Source organism: Equus asinus, chromosome 9, assembly GCF_041296235.1.
Source record: "Equus asinus isolate D_3611 breed Donkey chromosome 9, EquAss-T2T_v2, whole genome shotgun sequence".
Lineage (NCBI taxonomy): Eukaryota > Metazoa > Chordata > Mammalia > Perissodactyla > Equidae > Equus > Equus asinus.
In genome coordinates, this window is record NC_091798.1 from 54701826 (window position 1) to 54727787 (window position 25962).

General features: G+C 34.4%; 1 protein-coding gene across 2 annotated transcripts in view; it reads right to left on the reverse strand.

The window, feature by feature from the left end:
* Positions 1-946: 946 nt before the first annotated feature.
* SRFBP1 (serum response factor binding protein 1) overlaps positions 947-25962 on the reverse strand; it is a 68373-nt gene continuing 43357 nt past the window's right edge. For both annotated transcript variants that reach the window (XM_014859576.3, XM_044780690.2), the window contains 5 exons: positions 22923-22994; positions 8525-8606; positions 6730-7441; positions 5474-5511; positions 947-1646 (listed from right to left, as the gene is read on the reverse strand). In XM_014859576.3, coding sequence (XP_014715062.2) covers positions 1462-1646; positions 5474-5511; positions 6730-7441; positions 8525-8606; positions 22923-22994 — 1089 coding nt within the window. In that variant the 3' untranslated portion in view covers positions 947-1461. The remainder of the gene's footprint in view (positions 1647-5473; positions 5512-6729; positions 7442-8524; positions 8607-22922; positions 22995-25962) is intronic.

Below are 25962 nucleotides of genomic sequence, written 5' to 3' on the forward strand. Positions count from 1 at the left end.
CCCCATGCATCTCTTCCTTTGGCTGGTCGTAATTTGTACCCTTTCCCCAGAATAAACTATAACTGTGAATATAATAGGTTTCAGTGAGTTCTGGGAGTTTTTCTAGCATATTTTTGAACCTGACGGTATCTGGGGAACCCTCCTCCCTTTCCCTCCCCCCTTTCCCTTCCTCCAAACCTGCAGTTACTGTCAGACGTCTTCACTTTTCTTGTAATAATTTTTCATAATTAAAATTAATATAAGTTAATTTCAATTTGACATAACTGAAATTATATCAATAAAAATTTAAAAGAAAAAAGAGGTAGAAAAAACAAATTTGTACTCAACACAGAAAAAATAATTTTCTTTCTGCATAATCTCTTGAATTTCATTGCTCTAGTTATCTAAATTCTTAAGCTCTTGTAAAAGAAATGATTCTCCAGAGCTTGTGAGTTCCTTCTAACCAGAGGTGTTCCCTGCCATTAACAGCACCAATGCATAGAAAACACGGAATTTAGTTAGAATGATTTAGTTAACTAACAACCTTTAATTTCTCACGGAATAGCGAAAAGTGAAACACGTGAAAGGGTTTTAAAATCTTGTTTTCCTTTTGAATAACAGTACTAAGTATAAGGTAGTCCTTTCCTCAGCGAGTCATCTCATAACCTCTCTGCTCAGCTCTCAGTGGAATTGCTCTTTCAATCATACCTCCTTCAGAATTGGTTCTTATAAATTCCAAACTATCATTCCTCAAAAAACCTTTCCATAAGAACATGTGGCCAAATAAAGAGATGTTACACATTCTTGATTTAACAGAAATATTTACACGCAGTGAAATACAGAACGAATTTTTGGTTGTGTTGCTATATTTAAAACAGCATGTTGTCTAAATAACTGAAGTATATTTCAGAAATCCAAAACTGTCCTGGGAAACTAAAACAGTCAAAAAGTACAAGATCACAAATAATTAAAACTATAATAAAAATTAATATTTATTTGTATAATTTACTACTTGTATACCCATAATAAAAGTTAGAATTTTTGTTTTGCTAACAAGAATGACAGCAAATGTGATCTATTTTAAACAGCTATAATTTCCTCATATTTTTCCATTATTATTTTAAATATACCTTGGCATTTATTTTCAAGGCAAAGAAATATAGACATAAACCAGTGAAACACACTTCATGATAAGCACAAATAAGAAAATCTGAGATAGCTGTAATTCCAAAATTCTTTTAGAGATAAAGAGAATAGCCTGGCCATATTATTAAAAATCAATTTAAGAATGTACTTGATTTATGGAAGGCTTATACAAGCATAACTTGAACACACTTAAAAAGCAAAATAAAGACGAAAACAAACTTGTTTCTATGACCCTTCCAAAGAGACTTATTCAAATACAAGTTTAAATAATGAGCTGGTTAAAAAAAAATAAAGAAAATAATTTTTAGATGGAAAAGTTCACAAAAATGGTACTAATCAATCATCAAATGTAATTTTTTTCCCCTGAAACACAGCAATTTTAGATTGCTGTTCTTTCCGCCTCCTGCTTGCTTCCCATGAAGGATGAAGAGGCAGCTGTGACTGTTGTTTTGTATTTTGAAGTCCTCTTTGTGTACTCTTATTAAACTGATTCTTGATCTGAGGCTCATGTTGCTGAAAACCTGGGAGGAGAAAGAAAAAAAACAAACTATATACCTAAATAGCATACAAGGGAAATACACTTCATCTTCTGAAATCAGTATTTAAGAAAGAAATTTAGTCTTACTTAAATAGAATACCTCACAATTTAAAATTTACGTCCAACAGGGAACAGTGTGAAGTTGAAATGTACGTGAGACGGCAATTATGGGACACATGCTTTCTAATCCTTGTAAACAGATGTTTTATTGTGTGCCTCCTAATATATGCTACGCTGTCTTACTTACATTGACATTAAGAAAGGCAAAACAACCCAGACAACATGGAAGGGCAAAAAAAAAAAACGCATCTTGTATTTTCAAAGGAATATCATTAGCTGATGACATCTATGAGTGGAGCAGACGTAGCCAGAAAATTCACGTTTTACCAAGACATTGGATCTGACAATGTGGATGGGACAGATTTATTTTTAAAGAGCTATTAACTGATTCCATTCCTTTTTGTTATTGATTGCAAGGTAAATTACTTGTAATGTGTAAGTTGTGATTACAAGGTAAATTACTAAATCTATTCAAATATAAGACAAAGTGCTTTTTAATCATACAGTTACCCACCAGATAGGAGGGTGGCAACTTGCATTTTAGTCCCTACCAGCCTCTTACAGCACGAGGAACCTCAATTGCCTTATTGTGAACAAACTACTATTTGGGGGTGGCATACTAGTCTGAAAAGACATGAATCAATGCATATTTACAGAATTAGAAAGAACAAGGGAGGCAAAAAATTTAATATAGATTTATTAATCAGTCCTAGGGGTGGATAATTTCTCTACTGCAAGTTAGACATCATAGTCAAAAGCCTTTTAAAGATCTCCTTAAAAACCAAATATCATAATGTTAAACAAACAAGTGCACGCAGTTTGGGATAACATTTCCAAAACATCACTGTACACAGATTCAAAATGTCCTGTATTTTGTACAAATCACATGTGCCCTACAAAGCTGTTATAATACTCAGCATGGCTCTAGTAATGAAGGATGAGGAGTTTAAACGGTAAGTGAAACTGTTTCATGAAAATTGAGATTTAAATAAGGCTGTATTTCTAAATGAACATGTTTTATATAATTAAGCAAAGTAAACTTGTATCATCAATAAATTGATAAATGAAATATTATAAATATATAAGCTGAGCAAAACCAAACAAAAACCTTTTTACTTGGGTCTCCTCACTGGGTAAATGTGGGAATGTCTTAAGTTTACAGTTATCCTATGTTTATGAATATATGGTAAATGAGGCAGATGGTCACGTGTTTGCCAAATCTAGTTTTCTTTTACTGCTAGGTGCAGAATCAGAATGTATTTCTCATCTTGCTACTGTTAGATGAGGCCATGTAACTGAGTTACAGAAAATGGAATGTGAAAAAAAGGTGTGACCATACAAACCTCACATTCAGTCCTCTAGTCTCTCTCTTTCCTAACGAGCAAAGAGAAACAGACCTCCTAGAGGCATAAGATGGAAGGGGACTGCAAGGAGCAGACATACTGTGATGAATGAGAAATACATCACCGAATTTTGGCAGTTATTTGTTACAGCAGATAGTCTACTATGAATAATACTGAAATGGTACTCTGAAGGCCATTAAATTTGGCATTGGCGGGGCCGGCCGAGTGGTTAAGTTCGCACATTTCGCTTCAGTGGCCCAGGGTTTCGCCAGTTCAGATCCTGGGCGCAGACTTGGCACTGCTCATCAGGCCACGCTGAGGTGGTGTCCCACATGCCACAAACAGAAGGATCCGCAACTAAAAACATACGACTATGTACCAGGGGGCTTTGGGGAGAAAAAGGAAAAATAAAAAATCTTTAAAAAAAAAAAATTTTGGCATTGGCTTAGCAGTTTAGCGGCAGGTGGTAAGGAAATGAATATCTGAGGCTGAAAAGTGAGCAATCCTATGTGCTACAGAAACAGGTCAAACTGCTTCCAGTGAAAACTTGGGAAGCAGGCTGCACACCTCTGGAGTGTGCAGCATCAGGTTAAGTGATTGGAAAGAATAAAAAGATTAGTGTACTGATAGGTCTTTGGCAATGTACTACAAAAAAGAGAAGAGTTCAGGGAAAAATCGGCCAGCGCATGGGCAGAAGCTAAAGGGAAGAGAGAGTCCAGATATTTGGGAACCTAAGACTTAGAAAGCCTTTGGATTCCAAACAGTAAGAGATAAGACTGAGACAGATTTTAAGCAGTAAAGGCCCACAGAATTCAGCCCTGGAGCAGAGGGAAGAGTAAAGGTATGGCGTTCTCAACCAAACCCGAGAGTTTCAATGCAGCAGACACTGAATGACAGTGGGGGTGGGAAAAAAACCCATGTAAGGGCTTCTTACATAAAATAAACATAAATAAGACAATTGTGAGAACCAGCTCTAGGAAAGACGTTTTGGTGTGGTAACAAGCTCATGGATGAACTGAGTGAAAACAAAGAGGTCAGAAATCCACTAAGCTTTGGAGGGAATTATATTGTGAAGGGAATCACAAGACTGGGCTGGAAAAAAACCTCTGACTGTTAAGACTTTAAACCATCCTCAGGACCATATAGGTTTATCAGTCACTTGGGGCAATCCCCAAGGAGATCGTACTAAATGTATGCTTCAGATGTGGCCAAGGAACAAAGACCCCCCCCCAGAGGACAGTCAGGGACCACGGAGAAGAACAATGGGTAAGGAAGTTCCTTTCAGATCCTTCACAATTTTCGCTCAGACATGTTGTGTGCCTCCTATTTTCCCCTTAACTGACTGAGAGTTTTTACTGTGGGTACCTCGTCCCCGCTCTGCCACTAAATACTCGGTATGAGTTGGAGGCAGGCAGTTTGTCTTTTTAGTGCATAAGCCCAAACTCTTGAGTAATCACATTCATCAGATCTGATGGAAAGCACTGCATCGCCACTCTGTGATCCTGGGCTTTCAGCTGGATGCAGTGACTGGATGCGACTTTGGGTTGGCTTCCTTGGGAAGGAGGTAAGTGTGTTCTATGTGTGGGAGGAAAAGTGAAATAGGCATCTGGTGACCGACAGGATGGTCAGTGGCAGACGGTTATGTGTTCAAGAAATTCCACTTTCTTTTTCCTTCTAGCCACAGTTAGGCTGCATTTCTTAGCTCTTCTGTGGCTAGATAACATCATGTAATTGAATTCTGGCTAATGAAATGTGAGAAGAACTGATTCCTGCTACTTTCAGGCCTGGCTCACGAAAACCTCTTGCAAAATTCTCCATGTACTCTATTTCCTTCTGTTGGTCAAATGGAGAATACTTGGGAACTGGAGGAAGGAGCCAAAAGATGGTAGGAGCCCGATCCTTGAAGGACTGTGAAACATAGGCCCTCGGCCGATTCACAGTGAACTGTGATATGAGTCAGAAATACATTTTTATTATTTTAAGTCAGTGAGAGTATGGGATTATATAAAGAGGTGAGCCTACCCAAATATATTAAACTTAATTTGTTACAAATTAATCTGAAAATACTTTTACTACTAACCCAGAAAGTAACATACTTGTTTTGTTACTTAATGTTTAACGGCATGGCATTGACTAAGATAAAACTTACATAATTTACTTAAAGAATGTGTTGATTTAGTTCAAGATAAATTAAATAGACCCAGTATTTCCTGATAAGTTTTGTCTATATCTTTCCCACTGGCAGGACATACGGGAAAAAAAAATTATACTGATAAAAGCTGCTCTGTTTCCATTTCCTCAGTACATAATTCATTCATGCTATTAAGCAACCAGAATTTTTCATCCTTCCACTTTGGCAAAGCATTACTCAACTGCATATGGAGATCAAGCAGTCAGTAATACGTACCTGGGGTTTTGATTTTCGGAGCCTGTTCTCTATAATTCCTAAAATAAAAACACCATTAGGACTTTTAAAAGATAAATCATCTAACCTTAAGAACGTAGTATAATAAAACTCACTCAAAAGATTATCATACTCCCTCATCCCACCAGCAATCAATAAAAAAATTATGAAAATCCCAGGTTTTAGCTAAATCAAAGGTTTGTTAGACTCCAATACAGAAGCATGTAGGAATTTTCCTCTCACCATCCTTATAGGACTTCTGGTCATAAAATATCCTATCTTGATTCCCTTGTACCTACTCTTGAGAACTATCTAGACAAAGAATTTCAAAAGTCTTCTCACAGCTGTAATGAGTCACATACAACTAAAGTTAAGATTTATATTTTGTGGGAGAAGGAAGGGATAGTGGTGTTATTTTCAAGAGACAAAAATTGTAGCCTTTTGAGGCAGGTTTAGGAGATATAAGTAATAATTTAATTATTTTCGAGGTTGAAAGATGGTTGTGTGTCTTTTCTATGCTCTGACTTCTTTGAAAAATTTCAACATCACATTTCTCAAATCTATTAAAAATTATCCCCGACCTATACATTACAGAAAAGTAATTTACTGAAGAAAATAGCTGTTAATGAAATTAGCTAACCACGATCTTTACCCTAAAATGTGAAGATATCCCCTTCCAGATTAGAATTACAAATGAAATTAAATTTATCGATTTATAGCAGAACAGCTGTGAAAAGTGGTGGTCCACAGCAGGGAATGAGACAGCAGCATCATCAAATATAAAGCAGTGTGGAGAAACTCAGTATTAGGGCAAGCAGCCTTATAGACTGCAACAAAAAGAATACAATGTTTACAATAACGGCCCTGGGTCATCAAGGAAAAAAACCACTATATTCTTTTCAGAAAGTTCTCTTTAAAGAGTGAGGTGTGTGAGACATTTCTAAAAGCTTTTCATCAAAAGCTAACTCAAAGTTTCAAAACTTTGATAACTGAAGGGATAAAGTTAAATTAGCTAGACAAATTATTTGGCTATAACATCTCATTTTCTGACACTGGATAAATGTGGCACTACTATACGAGTATTTGTATATATTATCTCAATGTAAATTTGAAGAGGGCCAAGTCTAAACACAGGATGTATTATATAAACTAGAGTTATGTATAGGAGATAGTATGCCATTGTTAGGATGTGTAGATATTTTGAATCTCTAAAAAAAGTAAGAACTAATAACTACTTCAGAATAGAAAAATACTCTTACCTTCTAGAGCTTTTAGATCCAGATAAAGAATGGAAAAACACTGATTCAAACTTTCTGGCTTCTGTACTTGGCTTGTTTTTGTCATTTCTTATATCTTGATGAGTTTCAAGTCTATCTTCTTCAGGTAACAATTTTGGGGGGTTTTTTTGTTCCTTAACCGAAGAATGACAACCACTTTCCTTCTTTCTTGTCCGTCTGACTTTCCCAATGAAGAAGTCATCACCACTATCACTATCCTCAGACATGGAAGATTGTTTGTAAAACCTTTCTTCTGTGCTATCATCAAAATACTCTTTCTCTTCTTCATGTAAATCTTCTCCATCACTGTCACTACCAAGTGAGCTATCAAACTCTTTCTTTTTTTCGGTTTGACTTAACGTGTTCATTTTGGGGTCAGCAGATGTCTTCTGGGGTTCAGAGGGAACGACAGAATCCTTTTCAGAAGGTTTTGATGGGGAACTTGGAATATCCACTACTTTGGGTCCATGTTTCATCTTGACTATTTTTTCTTTTGAATTATTTATTGGTTTCTTTGCCAATATTTTGGCTTCTTTCTCTTTTTGCTCACTGATAATAGTTCCTTTATGCTGTAACTTACTGGCATCATCACTTGAACACAAAGTGTCCTTGGAATGATTTTCTTCTGAAACATTCTTTGATGACTTAACTTCAGCAATATTTTGTCTTGCATCTTTAAAGGCTTTGACAGCAGCTGCAAGAGAAATAGCATATGACTTATTTTAGTATTAAAACAAATACTATAAAATACCACTGTTTCATTACAGTATTTCTAAAATTACTTGAAAATACTTAAGAGGAAAATTGGAATTTATACTAAATATGTATAATGAGTATGAAGGTACAAAGAAATCTATTGACTTTTTACAAACTAAACTTATAAGAAATGCTCAGAGGTATCCATTTTAAATCTCTAAAATTAAAAGAAAATCTTCCTTTCACATCTTGGCATTATGAAGAATATTAAAAACTTCACTGAATACAAATAAATGAAATGGCAACTTTAATTTCTATAGGAATAATGCATTGATATGATTGTAGGATATTATAAATTGTGTTTTCAGACACAAAAATAAATATCTTCTAATCTGTTACAAAATCATATAATTCTTTCAATACATTTTATAATACACTCATAAAAAGTATGTGATTAAGTGGCAACATCAAAAGTAATAATATGAATTATATCAATATTTAGAAAATCAATTGTACTCAATATCACCATAAATATAATATATATGAATATATAACATATATATTCATATATTAAAATTAAGGAAAAAGTACAGATTTAGTTTTTCTTCAGACATCAGATACTTTCCATATTTTCAGGCACCTTCCTACATTTGGAAATACATGAAAGAGGCATTTATAATATACAAGGAAAACAAACCATTATATATTTCCTTTTTCAAAAGGAAAAAGAACCATAAAAATAAATAAATGAATAGCCATTTATTTAAAATCATACACACAAATGCATTTAAGTACATGGTTTAAAAGTCATTTAATGGGGTTGGCCCGGTGACGGAGTTGTTAAGTTCACATGTTCCACTTTGGCAGCACAGGGTTTGCTGGTTCAGATCCTGGGTGCAGACATACGCACCGCTTGGCACACCATGATGTCGTAGGTGTCCCACATATAAAGTATAGGAAGATGGGCATGGATGTTAGCTCAGGGCCAGTCTTCCTTAGCAAAAAAAGGGAGGATTGGCAGCAGACGTTAACTCAGGGCTAATCTTCCTCAAAAAAAAAAAAAAAAACATTTATTTCATACCTTTTAGCACATCTATTTTTTTCTTCAGAAGAGGGTGCATTGCTAGTCTGGCAATTGCTCTTTCAGTCGCAGTAGAATCAGGCTGCAAATTGAAACAATAAACACATAGGAATAAAACCTACATGGCACCATTAAGAAGTAAATACAATAAAATCCATAATAATTTTTAAATATTAGAATCAGGGAAGAGGAATTTGTTAACATTCTTATTAGATAAGTCACTTATTAGATAAGTCCACACTAGAGATAAATCAAAATCATGCTGACAAAAATAGTACTGCCCTTGAACAATTAAATTTATTATGTAGTCAGTTTATAAATATTCTTTGGGTACTTAATATCTTTCCAGATTGTCGTAGGCATCAGGTGTGATATTAAAACACGTGTAATATAGCTCCTGCTTTCAAAGAGCTTAAAAGATCTATTTATGAAGACTAAATTAATATGAAAGAATCAAGTAACACATCAGTACCAAGCTAGGTGATATAACTTATGACTACTGTAATGTTTGAAGTTCCATTTAATAGACACCTAGAAATTATCTAATGCTATATATTTTTATGCTGAATGTCTAATATCACTACTGTATTCTCAGAACGTTCCAGCACAGTGCATGGCTTACAGCCAACACTTTACAAACATTTGTTGATGACTGAATGGGAACAGATTATATATAATATTTAATGTATTCATGAATTTAGAAAATTAATAATTCAGGCTAAGTGCTTTAAATATCATCTGCAGGCTGACAATGTACAAATTTTTACCTCCAGTTTAACTTGAGCTCCAGACTCATATATTCAACCACCTACTTGACATGTTAAGAGAGAATTCATTGATTTTTCTTTTTAAACCTTCTACTTTGGCCTTTCCTATCTTATTATATGTAATTTTAATTTTTCTGACTCTTCAGGCCTAAAGCTCTAAGGATTCTTCCATCACATTTCACCTTCCTTCACATCTTACAATAAATTCTTCAGCAAATCTTGTGGTTCTATCTGCAAAATACATCCAGAACCAGTCACTTCTCACCATTTCTACTCTTAGTATCTTTGACCACATCACCGACACCTCTCACCTAGACCAATGAGATAAGCTCTCACCTATAATAAGCTCATCACTCTCCTCTGCATCATGCTCCCCCACAACCAATTTTCCTTAGAGCAGTCACAGAGAATTTTTGAACTGTAACCAGACCATGCTATTCCCCTATCTGTTCCTCTTTAAGCTTTACTGCCTTCTGAGGCTTAGGCTATTTCACTGCAAGCTCTTCTCGACTCCCAAATATATACATGGCTCTTCATCTCGTTGTATTCAGGTGTCTGCTCAAATGTTATCTGAACTAACACAATACTTTCCATCACTCTTCATTTACTTCACCTCACTTAAAATTGCATGCCAGTGTAAATATTTTCATATCTGTGAGGCAGGGACTTTGTCTTCCACACTGCTGAAGATGCCTAGAACAGTAACTGGTAATAGCTGGCATTCAATAAACATTCCATAAAATAAGTGAATAAATTTCACTAGTGTGTGGAAGTAGACCTACCAGCTTCAGATGTCTTTATTTTAAATTTACCCTTCATTGTCAATAGCCCAATATAAGGCTTTCCCCTCTCCCCCAGTAATACAAACATATGAATACCTTAGTAAGAGCAAGATGACAGCAGTTTGCAAACTATTCTGTTTGGAGGATTTATTTAGGTAAGGCCACTCATAGAATAACTCCTTTAAATTCTATCTGGTGCAAATCATGTGCCAGGACCACTTGCTGTCTAAGTACCGTGTCTACCGGGTTGAGGACTATCTCTCCTAAATTCATGTCCAACTAGAAACTCAGACTGTGACTTTATTTGGAAACAGTCTTTGCAGATGTAATTAACTAAAAGGAGATCACACTGGATTAGGGTGGGCCCTAAATCTATAAGGAGGACATTTAGATACAGAGGCAGAGAGACAAAGAGGGAAGAAACCTGAGGCAGAAATGTGGACTGATTCTGCCACAAGCCAAGGAAGGCCTAGGGTCACCAGAAGATGGAAGTAAGAAAGGGTTCTTTCCTAGAACCTTCTGAGGAAACATAGCCCTATTGGCACCTTGATTTCAGATTTCCAGCCTCCTGAAACATGGGGGAATAAATTCTGTTATTTTATACCACCCAATTTATGGTACTTTGTTACAGCAGCCTTACAGAAACTAAGCCTTGATTCTGACTCTTAGATGTTGTCTTTGTTCAATTTTCTCCAAGAAATGCAGTCCATTCATTAAGTACAGTGTTAGGTCAATTCTCTGCTTCTTCATTCCCTTGCAGGGTTTACTGATGCAACACAGAACTTCATACTCATTTTATTTACTTCAGAGAGATATGAGAGAATCTGGGAAGGAAGTCTGTTGCTAGTATCCTGAGTCACTCAGTGACAAGCTGGGCTGCTGAAAGTATGAGTCAAAATTGCCCATTTGAGTTTTATAGGAAGCAAATTAAAAAGCTGTAACACAGAACTTCCAATGAAGGACACGCTTTTTCAGACTGAAAAGGCTCAATACAATATATGAAAACAGAGTCACATCAGAATATTAGGGTATACAAGCTTTCAGAGAGAAAAAAACCAAACCACACACACACACACACAAATTCGGGAATCAGAATTAGAGGTCAAAAGACAAGAGAGTAATGCTTCTAAAATTCTGAAGGAAAATGATTTCCAAACTAGAGAAGAATAAAAGTACTTTTAGACATGCAAGGTATATAAAAGTTTACATCCCTTGAACCTCCCTTGAATCTACTAGCTCCACTAAAATGAGGCAGGATACAACAATACAACGAATGAGGAAGGCATGGGATATAAGAAACCCCAGGCAAAAGGAACCCCCAGGATGGTGACAGGAGATTTAGATTTAGATTTAGAATACCTGGTGTATTAAATATCTTGAGAGGAGAATTCAATGACTGATGAGGAGTTTGGTGTTACACTAGAGAGAAGACAGAAAACTAACAAAATTAACAATTATAAACTACAGAAAATAGAAATATTACGCAGAAAAGAAAAAGTAATAACTCACTGCATGACTCTATCAAAATAACATAACAACTAAATGTTCATCTCATCTAAATTTGACCCAAGTATATTAGGAGGATGGAAGGGATAAGGAGAGTAGATCTATGACACAGGGGCTGGAGAAGGAAAGATATCTAAATCCTTATAGACCAGCAGGAAGTCAAAAGCTAATGCTTAAAATGTACTAATATAAACATAGTGATGTGGGAGTAAATTCCACAAGAATCAACGGAAGCTGAAAGTGGGGAAGGACTAATAGACAGCTGTCATTTTCACAAGAAGAATCTTGTAGAAGTACTTGATTCTCAAAACCAGTGGTTGGCAAACTGGCCCAGGACCAGTTCTCACTTGCTGTCTGTTTTAAAATAAAGTTTTATGAGAACATAGCCAAATTTACTTATTTACATACTATCTATGGATGCACTATGTCACAATGGCAAGCAGTTGTGACAGAGACTGTATGGCCTGCAAAGCCTACAATACTTATTACCTCGGCTTTTACAGAAAATGTGCAATTCCTGTTCTAAACTACATGCAAGTAGAATCCTTGGTGGGGTAAACTAAAAAATTAGGAAAAAAGAAAAAAATTTTTTTAGCAGGCTCATGATGTTTAAAAGTTTAATTTAAAACAAAAACACTGCCACAGCAGACTTTTATTGCGAAATCAAGGCAACAGGTTATAGCATTAAATGCACTAAATGTGCTTCTTGAATGGTGACTAATAAGAGATTGTAGCTTAGTAGAAACAATTTGGTATTCAGTGCAGAGACAATATCTTTGATCCTCAGGACTAATTCCAGAACATTTATATGTAAAAACAACCACAATGACAACAAAAACAACTAGTCCTGACAAATGTGATACCCATCCCAGGAACCTGCCCTTCCTTCAGGATACAGGGACAAGATGATGCTCCAGCAGCAGCCGCTTATCTTTAACTACTTCTTTCAGTATATTTCCTCCCTTGTAGCTACTAAAAATTCACTTCAAAGATAATCCCCAATATATGAAGATCTGCATTTGTAAAACAGATGAATTAGAAAGTAACTGTTCACAAGTTAATTTCACATGTTTTAGATAAGAAGTTCTGGGAATCCTAAATAGATTTTGACTAAATGTATCCATGTATAACTGTTCAAAAACATACCTACTACTGTTCCCAAACCCCAGCTTTGACAACTTGCTAAAAGCTTTAATAAACTGGGTATTTGCCTTTCCAGAGCTAGCTACATCTTTCCATCTTAATTACAAAAAGGTTTTAGAAGAGCCAGTGGTAATACTTGTATACTAGTGTTGACTCTAGGTAAATATTGTTTTGTTAAGAATCATTTTATCATTGAGTTTATTTAGCAATGCTAGTTCTCTGCCCTGGAAGATATCTCAGAGTAACCTGACTTAGTGATTCGACTTAGTAAATTCTCTTAAAAAAAAAGGGCTCTAGAATAAGATTGAAGGTGTTATTCTTATTCTGTTATGTCTTCCTTTATAACTGGGTTTTTACATTGCAACCTTTGAGGAGGACTTATCTGGGGAGAATACCAGGTTAATAAGAAGTGAGACTGATTCAAAAAAGTCTACTGGATTGCATAATCCCAGGGGTGCCACTCATATTGCAGCTGTCCATATGTAACAGCAGTAAGTTCAAAGAAGGCTTGAGTCTACAAGGTATACAGATATATAAAATTAAGCAGTTGCTAATCAGGTATGATTACTTAACAAGTTAATATGTAGAATTATGTATACCACAGCTTTAGCTTCTATAATGATATGCAATTTGTGTTTTTAAAGAAAAACAACCATTAATGCTATCAGCAAATAAAAATTATAGTATTCTGTTGAAAGAACTTTGTTGACAGGAGTAATTACTTTTATGTAAGATATAAAATATATTCTCATCCTTAATGCCTCTTAGTTTGGCAGCTAGTATGTGATGACAATGTGGCTGATTCTGGAAATGTAACAGATGTAGACATTTAACTTCCTGTAATCACGCCACATGAGAGAACACATTATATGCCTCAGCGCAAGTTGTGAATAGCTATAAATACAAAATCTAGTTTCAACTATGAGGAAGTATCCACGTCCTCAACAGTGGCTAAGATAAATACTACTCCATAGACAGGAATACAATTCTATTTAAGAGACTATAAGAAGAAGAATGGGTTGAAAATAAATGGCTTCTTGAATTAATGTCAATCCTTTTCAAACTCTTCCAAAACAGTGAAGAGGAAGAAACATTCGTAAACCATTTTATAAGGTTAGCATTACTCTGATACCAAAGCTAGATAAGGACGCTATAAGAAAAGAACACTATAGGCCAATATCCCTGATGAAGATAGATGCAAAAATTCTAGACAAAATTCTAGCAAATTGAATTCAATAGCACATTGAAAAGATCATACACCATGATTAAGTGGGATTTATCCCTGGGATACAAGGATGGTTCAACCACAAGCAAAATCAATAAACACAAGGCAGCATATTAATAGCATGAGGGATGAAAATCATATGATCCTCTGAATAGATGTGGAAAAAGACAAAATTCAACACCATTTCATGATAAGAGCTCTCAACAAATTGGGCATAAAAGGAACATACTCAACATAACAAAGGCCATATATGACAAACTCATAGCTAACATCATACTTAAAAGTCAGAAACAAGACAAGGGTACATTGCCCACTCTTACCGCTTTTATTCAACACGGTACTAGAAGTTCCAGCCAGAGCAATAAGGCAAGAAAAACAAATAAAAGACATCAAATTGGAAAGGAAGAAGTAAAATGGTCTCTATTTACAGAAGACAGGATCTTATATATAGAAAACCCTAAAAACTCCACCAAAAAACTGTTAGAATGCATAAAAATTCAGTAAAGTTACCGGACATTAAACCAACATACAAAAATCAGCTGTACATCTATGCAATGACAATAATTTACCCGAAAGAGAAATAAAGAAAACAATCCTATTTACAATACCATCAAGACCAATAAAATACTTAGGAATAAACTGAACCAAGGAGGTGAAAGATCTGTACACTGAAAACTATAAGACTTTGATGAAAGAAATTGAGGGAGACACAAATAAATGGAAAGATGCGTGTTCATGGATCAGCAGAACCACTACTGTTAAAATGGCTATGGCATCCAAAGCCATCTATGGATTCAATGCAATCCCTATCAAAATTCCAATGGCATTTTTCACAGAAATAAGAAAAAAAATCCTAAAATTCAAACAGAACCACAAAGACCCTGAATAGCCAAAGCAATCTTGAGAAAGAAGAATAAAGCTGGAGGCATCATGTTCCCTGATTTCAAACTATACTACAAAGCTATAGTAATCAAAATAGTATGGTACTTGCATAAAAGCAGACACACAGGCCAACGAAATAGAATCGAGAGCCCAGAAATAAGCAAATGCACATACTGTCAACAATGTGACAAGGGAATCAAGAATACTCAATGGGGAAAAGAGAGTCTTTTCAATAAATGGTATTGGGAAAAGTGAATATTCACATGCAACAGAATAAAATTGGATCCTTATCTTACACCACGTACAAAAATTAATTTGAAATGGATGAAGAAGACTTAAATATGAGACCTGAAATTGTAAAACTACTAGAAGAAAACAGGAGAAAAAAACTACTTGACACTGGACTTGGCAATAATGTTTTGGATATGACTTTTGGGTATGACACCAACAGTAAACGCAACAAAAGCAAAAGTAAACATAGGGGACTACATAAAACTAAAAAGCTTCTGCAAAGCAAAAGAAAAATAGCAACAAAATAAAAAGGCAACCTATGGAATGGGAGAAAATATTTGCAAACCACGTATCAGATAAGGGGTTAATATCCAAAATATTTAAAGAACTTATACAACTCAATTGCAAAAAACCCCAAATAACTCAACTAAAAAATAGGCAGGGGGCCAGCTCTGTGGCCGAGTGGGTAAGTTTGCATGCTCCACTTCGGCAGCCCAGGGTTTCGCTGGTTTGGATCCTGAGCAGGGACATGGCACCACTCTTCAGGCCATGATGAGACACCGTCCCACATGCCACAACTAGAAGGACCCACAACTAAAATATACAACTGTGTACTGGGGGAATTTGGGGAGAGAAAGCAGAAAGGAAAAAAAAAAAGATTGGCAACAGTCGTTAGCTCAGGTGCCAATCTTTAAAAAAAAAAAAATAGGCAGAGGACTTGAACAGATATTTTTCCAAAAAAGACATACAAATGGCAACTGGTACATGAAAAGAAGCTCAACATCACTAATCATCAGGGAAACGCAAAACAAAACCACAATGAGATATCACCTCACACTTGTTAGAATGGCTATCATCAAAAAGACAAGAGCTAACAAGTCCTGGTGAAGATATGGAGAAAAGGGAACCCTGGTGCACTGTTGGTGAGAATGTAAATTGGTACAGCCACTGTGGAAATCAGCATGGAAGTTTTTCAAAAAAGTAAAAACAGAGCTACCATATGACCCAGAAATCCTACTTCTGGATATATATCTGAAGGAAATGAAATTATTGTCTTGAAGAGGCAACATATTGATTGTAGTATTATTCACAATAGCCAAGACATGGAAACATTCTTGTCTGTTGAGGAATGAATGGATAAAGAAAATGTGGTGTATAAATAGACAGTGGAATATTACAGCCATGAGAAAGAAGGAAATCCTTCCATTTGTGACAACATGGATGATCTGGAAGGCATTATGATAACTAAAATCAGTCAGACAGACAAAGATAACTACTGCCTGGCATCACTTATATGTGGAAGCTAAAAAAAAGCCAAACTCATAGAAGTAGAGAGCAGAATGCTGGTTGCCAGGGACTGAGGGGTGGAGGAAATGGGGAGATGTTGGTCAAAGGGCACAAACTTCCAGTTATAAGATGAATAAGTTCCGGGAACCTAATATTCACCATGGTGACTACAGGTGATACTTTATTATATACTTGAAAGTTTCTAAGAGAGTAAATCTTAAATATTCTTACCACACACACAGAAATTATAACTATGTAAGATGATGGATGTCTTAACTAACCTTATTATGGTAATCATTTCACAATAAATACATATATCAAACTACATTGTACACCTTAAATTTATACAATGTTATATGTCAAGTATATCTCAATAAATCTAGAAACAAAAAACACACAAAAATTTTTACCAAAGCATTTATAGTTAATCTATCAGCATCCTTAAGCAAAAAAAAAAAGAAAAAAGAAAAAAAAACAGAAATGGCTTCTCAAGCTCTCACTTATTTTTATTTAGCTGGAAATCTATCTACCAAAAATGTTGTCCTGTTAGTATGTGCCATACCTACTTTGTAGCACAATGGTATTTGTGTACGAACATTTGAACATGTCCTTACTAGTAGCTTCTAATTTTTATAAACTAGAGATTTTGATAAAGTTGGCTACTCAACAATATTGCCAAACATCTTAGGGAACAAACTATTCCTGTCATACTGAAATACGAAAAATGTCAGAGTTGTTTAAGAATCCTTAACAAAATGTCAAAAAATAATACAGTGCTGAAATATCATAAAAATCCTGTTGAGTGTGTGAGGGTACATAAAACAGTTATCTTTTGTTGGCAAAACAAAACTAAACATGGAGAGGATAAGCCCTGTCATTTTTACATCTAATACAATGACTTCTAAGGGGGACTAAAATGCATTACTGGAATGTTTGACCTGGAAGAGTTCCTTATTAGAGAAATGAGAAAAATAAAAGCCAGAGACGGTAAGTGACCTGCCCGAAGCCATGCAGCTAGTGGCAAGACAACACTAGTGAGAATGCAGAAACGCCTAGAAATTTAAGCCTTTTCCCTTTGCTAAACAGGAATCTTTGCAAATAGAATGCATTGTAGAGAAATTATATATATCTCCTTAGGGTACATTTGATCCTTCAAAATTCCTTATATTTAGTTGCCAGGTGTTATTAATTAATTCATATCTGTTCTTGATCATCTGTTACTGATTTGCAAATCTGAGTAGCTTATAATTTGGGGAGTAGAAAAAATATTCTAATGGGGAAAAACTGTGCAAATGGAAAAACTGTTAATGGCATACACATTAATTAAATGCTTTATAAATACTAAGGATTTAATTTTTCATTCTAAAAGACCAATAAAAAATGTTATACATGTAGTTCTTAAAATGTTTGATTTAAAGAAAGTCTTAGTTAAAAATACCAAATTTATAAACTATAGCAATGATTTAAATAAACTTTTTTATTTCTCTTAAGTAAAAAAATACTAAATTTAACATTTAAACCTTTCTGTAATTTCATTCTTAAGAAGGCGATTAGAAATCTTTCACTTAAGTTTTTAAATTCAAATCTTAACAAGAAGTAAAGGGAACACAGACTAAAGATTTTATCTAACAATTAGATTAACAGTCTTGACTTCAAGATTACCTAGCCAGTTAGGAACAAGGTAGAACTCAAAGTCAGGTTTCTGAATTCTGTCTAGTATTCTCAACAAGTTTTCTTCTAAAGTATTTGAGATAACTTTCTCTCATTTTGTGACCCAACTCCAAATCCCCTTCAAATCTTTTTGGAAAGAAATTAAATATAAATGTAAAAAAAGAGGTTTGTGAAGCTAGTGGGCTCAGGTTCACCCCTTGGGCAGTGTTTTGGGTCTGTGCTGCCATTTGAGATGTCTACATTTGGCTTAAGGCACTGGGCGGGGTGTAAGAACTCAGGAGTATTTAATACGTAGGGCAGCCCCTGCTTTGACACTTTAAATCCTTTACCTCTCCTTATTTGTTTCCTGTCCTTCTTCCTTTCTCACTTTCTCTCACTCTCCTTATATTTACTGATATCTATATTTATTTTTACAGAAACAGGCCTTGTTTACGAAGGCATGGTCTTAAACATGAGGACATGAACACCATCTTTTTGAGGCTCACAACTTTGTTCTAATTTAAAAGGTTAAGACAAATGCACACATAACTAATTTAAGACAGAATCTGATAAACTTCACAGGAGAGAGAGAAAATGTTATGGAGGATAACAGGATTTCAAATACAGTCATACAGCTGAAATTTAAAGAAATTTATTTTGAAGCTTAAAAGGCTAAGTAGTCTCTGTAAACAAAGAGTTTGTACACCTGCGTGAAAAAGTCTTCACAATATTGGGGGGAATGAAGAAAACCATAGCTTTCCTTATTTAAAGGTGACATAGTGTTTGCCATGGAGAATTCTCAGGAAACTGTGGTTTTCACACACCTCCAGTTTCTTCCATTTCAAATAAATTAAATAAAAAAAGAAAAACACCTCATCTTTTAATGGAAAAATTTTATTTTGGCATATGGGTGTTTATTGTGAACAGAAAGTATTTGGTGTTCAATTTTGAAAAGAATTTTAAGAATGTACATGTGAATATAAACAACTGTCTAAAAATGAAAAAGCTCTTTTACATGCAATGTTCCTTCCTTTGAAATGTTGCTTAAAACAAACGGACTAATTCTAAATGCCAGAACTAGTAGAGGTGGAATGCTAGTAGCAATACTTTTAATTTTAAATTGGACTTAATTTCAATTCTAGCTTCTACCTAAAGATATAAACACATTAACATTTGTATTTATTAAAAACATTTAGGGAGATGATAAGAAACAGTCCATTGAGCTGCATCAGAAGAATTGTGGCAAACTAAGGCCTAGAGTCCACATTAAGGGAACAGGAGAAATTTCTGCATTCATCGAACTCACAATCCCTATGATGGCATGATTCTAAAACACAGACTGACATATATGGGACTTATTCCATTCTCTTGTCCTAAACTTTCGTTTTGTAGCAGAGACCTGGGTTAGACCTTGGACCTGCCATTTCCTACTGACTGAATAGAGGTATATTTTTGACCTTTCTGGGCTGGTTGTCTCATCTGTTAAATGGGGTTATCATTATCTTCCCTGAGAAAGCTACATATAAAGCACCTAATGAGTCAGGCAACTGGTAGATGTTAACAAATATTAATTTGCTTCCTCTCATCCTGTAGTTTAAAATAACTCTCTTCTGGGGGCCGGCCCGGTGGCGCAGCGGTTAAGTGCACATGTTCTGCTTCTCGGCCCAGGGTTCGCTGGTTGGGATCCCTGGTGCAGATATGGCACCGCTTGGCAAAAGCCATGCTGTGGTAGGCATCCCACGTATAAAGTAGAAGAAGATGGGCATGGATGTTAGCTCAGGGCCAGTCTTCCTCAGCAAAAAGAGGGTTGGCATTAGTTAGCTCAGGGTTAATCTTCCTCAAAAAAAATAAAAATAAAATAAAATAACTCTCTTTTGCACATATGAATGCTTTCTACATGAGATCATTATTGTAAGATCAATCAAGATGGAATGTATACGGAAGAACTGTGCAAGCTGTAAGATGTTACACAAATTAATTTGTTCTTCTATTCTGATGGTCAGACAGCCTCAAATGTGCCGAGCTTTACGTAACAGACTTATTTCCTATTTGGTGATTATCCACTGACCTCCCTTCTTAGGACAAACTAAAGAATAATCAGACCTCCTTCTAGGACACTCTGCTGCCTGCCTCATTTTGTTTTTAGATGTTTAATTTATTAACAGATTTTGATATTTTGATACAGAAGAACCTAAACGCAATTGAAGAATATCACAAATCAAATAAAATAGTAACAAAATAGCTTAAATCAAATAGCCTGGGAGGAATCTGAAAGGATTCTTAAGCAGAGCAATTTCCCTGGGCTTTATACCCCTCAAGGGTTCCATCAAGAACTCTGATGAAACAAAATTGTTTTCCCTTCCTCCCTCTCTACCTTCTTTTCCTTCATTGTTTGGAGGAAGGTACAAAAAGGGCAGAAATGTAATCAGATTTCACTTGACAATATTTCGGTCAGATCCTAAACTTCCTTTTTCTTTTTCTTTCTTTTTTTTTTTTAAAGATTGGCCCTGAGCTAACATCTGTAGCCCATCTTTTTTCCTCTCCTTCTCCCCCAAACCCCCCACTATATAGCTGTATATTCTTGTTGTAGGTCCTTCTAGTTCTGCTATGTGGGACGCCACCTCTCCATGGCTTGATGAGTGGTGCTAGGTCCACACCCAGGATCCAAACCAGCAAAACCCCGGCCGCCAAGGCAGGTACACAAACTTAACCACTCTACCACAGGGCCGGTCCCTAAACTTTCTATATGAATTACTATTATACATCCCATGACTACAAATCTAGTCATATGCAAAATGAATTTACTATTACAAAATAACCATAAGCTAATATATACACTTGTTTCCCCATTTTTAGGATAAATGACATTTCACACCCTGGAAGGCTGAACAGAGGGTTGTAAATGGAAGAAGATACTCTACAAAACTTATTTTACATACCCTAAAAAACTGATTTGATATACATTACACATACAGTAACTAATATTAACCCTCTAAAGTGAAAACAAACTAGCTGAGAAGATAAAAAAAAAACCAGACACGGGATATTTTATTTTGGAGAATTTCAAGTTAAAATTAAGGAATAAATATTGCCAAGTTTTAAACTCTTAGAGTTTAAATGGAAACATAGTATTATTAGGGAACTAAAAATAAACTGCTTTTTACTTTTACCACAAATTAAACATTAATGAATTAATTCTAGAATTTAGCTGCAACATAGTTCAAAATATTTATTCTGGTAAAAATCTTAAATTATCATTTTTCTAAACTCTCAAGAGAAAACAAGAATACATTCTGCATATTTTTATACAATTACCAATATTCCATTTAACATGTCATTATTTTGTCTGAGATACTGACCACACCACAAGTTTAAAACTATAATAGGGCTAAACTTTTTCCCTCTCTTTATGAGTGAATTCTATGAAACATGAATATTTACTGTAGAACTATGCTAGTATAAAACAGGCTGCTGTAAAGTCATGCTTATGACTTTGGTGTTGTTTTTCTGACAAGGATGATGACGACGACAACAAATCTTCCCTCCCCTCAAACAAACAAAAACCTTTCATATTCTGGCCTTCTTAGGATAAAATGCTTTAAAATTTAACATGTCTAAAATCCATCAATTGTAGAGAAGTGTTAGTCTACGTAAATGTAGAATCAGAATATTTTTCCCTTAAGGCTGGAATAGGTAAACTGGCATTGATAGTTGGAGATTTCAACACACCTCTCTTAGTGATCGATAAAACAGGTAGGCAGAAAATCAGTAAAGATATAAATCATCTGAACAACACTATCAATCAATTTGCCTTAATTGATATTTGTATGACACTGATCCCGAGAGAATATATACTGTTTTCAAGTGCACATGAAATATTCACCAAGATAAGTCATACTCTGGACCAGAACCCAAACAACAAAGTTAAAAGAATAAAAATCATAAAAAGTATGCTCATGAGTCATAAAGGAAACAGTAACAAAAAGACACCTGGAAAACTCTCTGTCCAGAAATTAAACAACATAGTTCTAATTAAACTATGGGTCAAATGAAGTTTCAAGGGAAATTTAAAACATTTTGAACTCAAAGAAAATGGAAATACAACATATCAAATTTATGAGATGGAGCTAAATTAGTGCTTAGACGGAAATTATAGCATTAAATGCTTACATTAGAAAAGAAAGGTCTAAAAGTAGTTAATTTAAGCTTCCAGATTAAGAAACTAGAAAAAGAGCAAAGTAAACACAAATGCAAGAAGAAATAATATAGATTATTAGAGCAAATGTTGATGAAAGTGAAAACAGAAAATCAAGAGAGAAAAATCAATCAATGCAAAATCTGTTTTCATGTGGAACTGTCTTATGCAGCCATCAGCCAAGTGGGTGGAAATGAGAAGGGGAAAGAGCAAGGAAGAAGCAGGAGTGGCAAATCCAAAGAGCAGAAGGTCTAGGTAAAAGTCCTAACCGCGCCAGGTAACAGTGGTACAGCCTTAATCAGCTCATTTCATTCTTCCTGAACTTTGGTTTCCTCATTTGTAAAAATAATCTTTCACAGGGTGAATGCAGGGATTAAATAAAATATTCATGAAAATTATTTGAAAAGAATAAAAATAAAGATTCTTTGCTCTAACTAGTAAGATTAACAGATTAATTGCTATCTAATACATAAATGCCACATTAAGTTCAACACATCTTTTAAGGACCTTGAAGGCATGCTATCACAGCAATGTAAAATTCATAAATTACCATAAAAATTCTATTTGGTGCCAATATTGGAACACAAGTGCAGAAAAATCATTATATATTAATAGTAACCGACTTCTTGATTAGTTTGCTCTTCAAGGGAAAAAGTGACAAGACAAAAGTAAGTCAACAATGTATATAAGAAGCTTTTCCCAAAAGAAATACAAACCATTGTAGATATACCTTTTTGCAGATTTTTTCAAAGCTGATATCATCACTAAGAGCAGATTTAGTTACTATATCAGGTTTTAATTCCTATAGAAGAATAAAAGAAAATAATTTTAGTTATGAGTGTAATTTTAAACTGTCATTATTATTCTGAGTTAAATTTCTTCCCGTGTTTGGCTTTTAAGAAATGAGATATTAAATAAATTCTTAATTTTTAGAAGAGAATAACTCCTATCACAGTTAAGAAATTATCATGCTATGAAAAAAGCCACAGCAAAATTAATTTAAATGCTAATCTTCTTAAGACAATTATATTCAGATTCTATGGAAGCCACAAAATCTCCAGAATAATGAAAACATTAATTGAAATAAGATTAAAATAATTTAAAATGTTAACTTAAGACTTAAGTTTAAAGAAATTATTACTTATTTTAATTTCAGGACTGGCAATTTCATCAATTTATGGATAAATGTAGAGATTTACAGAAAAATATTTAATTTTGATTCTTGATTATAAAACCTAAGCCACAAAATACTTTTCCATTATGCACAAAATTATTGCCGATTTATTTTAGAAAATTAAAAAACAGAGAAAAGCAGAAAGAATAAGAAGTAAAATTACTGGCAATGTCTACATGACTATAATTTTATCGTATACTCTTCTACATTTTTCTTTCGGAGAATTTAACTTTGATATGCACTCCACTAAGGGAATGAAGAACAACTTTAGATCACACAAAAATGAAATTTTTCTATATTAACACTTAACAAGTTATTCTAATATACATGAAAAGATACAATTAACATTTGTGCCTTTTTTCACAATATTGTTTAGAAGAAAGCTAAATAAAAAAATCATACAGTTGATTTTAAAACAACATTGACTGACAGTAAAGTAGAAATGTGATATGACAAAAATTGTGCACAACTTAGGTGAAAATGACATTTAAATTATGTTTTAAACAAAAACGGAGCAACAGCAATTTTATAAACTAGCTCTATCATTTAATGACAGGGCAAACGTATTTCCATTTTTTTATTCTTTTACATTGCTGCCCTTATCTAACCAACCTCTTAGTAGCAGACGTTAATATATTTTCGGACTTTCGATCTTTTTAAAAATAAGAATGTGAAGACTATCCTTGTACATACTAGTTTGTGTAATTCCTTTTGAAAAATTACCACATATTCTGTATTAAAGAGCTATAGTGTGCTTTTGAAAAGAGAGCAGAATGGAAAAAATAAAACACTGATAATGATGATCCAAAGTCAAAAAGATTAGAAAGCACTGTTTCTGAAAGTAAAGACTCAATTTCATTTTGTATACACTAATACAATTGCAAAAAATGTGTACGTAAAACAAATCTATAAAACAGTACATAAATAATAGACTCTTATTTTTAAATTTTGTGTGTGTATATATTATATATGCATCATATGTGTATATTATATATACACACAAATAAATAAAAATATAAAAAATATAAAAATAAATAAATATATATACATTAAAAAAAAATTTGTTTCATGACATATTTTGCCTGAAAATGTCTTTGGTGCTTGATGAGCTAATTTGGGAGATGGCCTCCCTGAGGCAGTTTAAAGTTAATAAAACTATTTAAATTATAGTTAACAAACCCAAAGATTTGTCCTGCCTTTTTTAAGACTTGCCGTGCCTTTTTTAAGATTTGCCCTGCCTTTGTCAACGGCTGGCTACAAGCACCCTTTTCTACCCTGTAAGAAAAAAAAATCATTCTAAAGAGTGAACTGGTTAAATTTTATTGTTAAAATGAACTTAAGCACAGAAGATAATGATGTCTTCTAAATCTCAACTCATCCACATATTTTCTCCAAAACAATAAATTCAACAAGAAATACAAATAAAACCAAACATGAATCATGTCTTCAGCATTATCACGAGATAAGAGGATGCCATCAACCTCAAAATATCTCTAAATAGAGAAACTAACAACATATTCAACAGAGCTCTCACTGCTGCTATAGGCTTGTGAATATGGAGAGCCAGAGAATGGAAGATTAAGATACTGGTAGAAAAAGAGGAGAGTGGAGTGAAAGACACATGTGACAGACAAAAAGCACTACCAGAAAGCAAAAACTACTACAAAAAGTCAAAATGCTGAACACAAGTCTGAGACTTGGTAACTCACAGCACTGGCTACAGAGAAGGGCTTGAAAGTGAGTGGTTCTGAAGGCAGTGGCCTCAAGAAGCACTGCTCTGAGAAGAATCAGATAAATAGGGAGTGTGTTCCTACTTTCAGATATAAAGATGAAGATAAGGAAAGAAAGAGAGAGAAATTATGGACCCTACAGAGACAGAAGAAAAGACATGTAACCAATTCCTCCTTATCATCATCCATTAAAAAATTTCACTTCACCATACTGACATATGATGTACCTTGTCTACAAAATGGCTGGGATTAAGGGAAAAAAATCTAATTTATATAAAATTAATGGAAGAAGAAAACAGAAAATGTAAATCAAAACATTTTATCTGATAGATTCTCCACTAAAAAACTAACCATGAAACAAAAGACAATTGTAACATAACCCTCCAAACTGCACTTAGGGAGCCTCAAACAAGCATTTGGGGTTACACTAAAAATATGCAAAGTCAGAAATTAAAACACTAACGGCAGAAATAGGTAAAACACAAAAATGCCCCACAGTTGATAAAGCTTAGGAAATACACTCAAGGAAAAGAAACATCATCTCACAAAGGGAGAACAGATTCAAAGAAAAATTCAATAAGAGACACTAAAGAAAGTCAAGAAAATGAAACTGAAATAAAGAAAAAAAAGGATGGAAAGGATGATCCCACATATGTATAACTGGGGTCTCTGACGAAGAAAAACTAAACAATAGAAGAAAACCAACACTTAGAACTATAATTTCAAAAAACTTTCTGGGAAAAAACCACCAAACAAAAAACTTAACAAAAGGGCTTGTTATGTACCTCACTAAAGTGACCTGGAATGATCAATAATGAAATGATTTTAAGATGTGGATATTATCCTGGATTATCGAGGTAATTCCT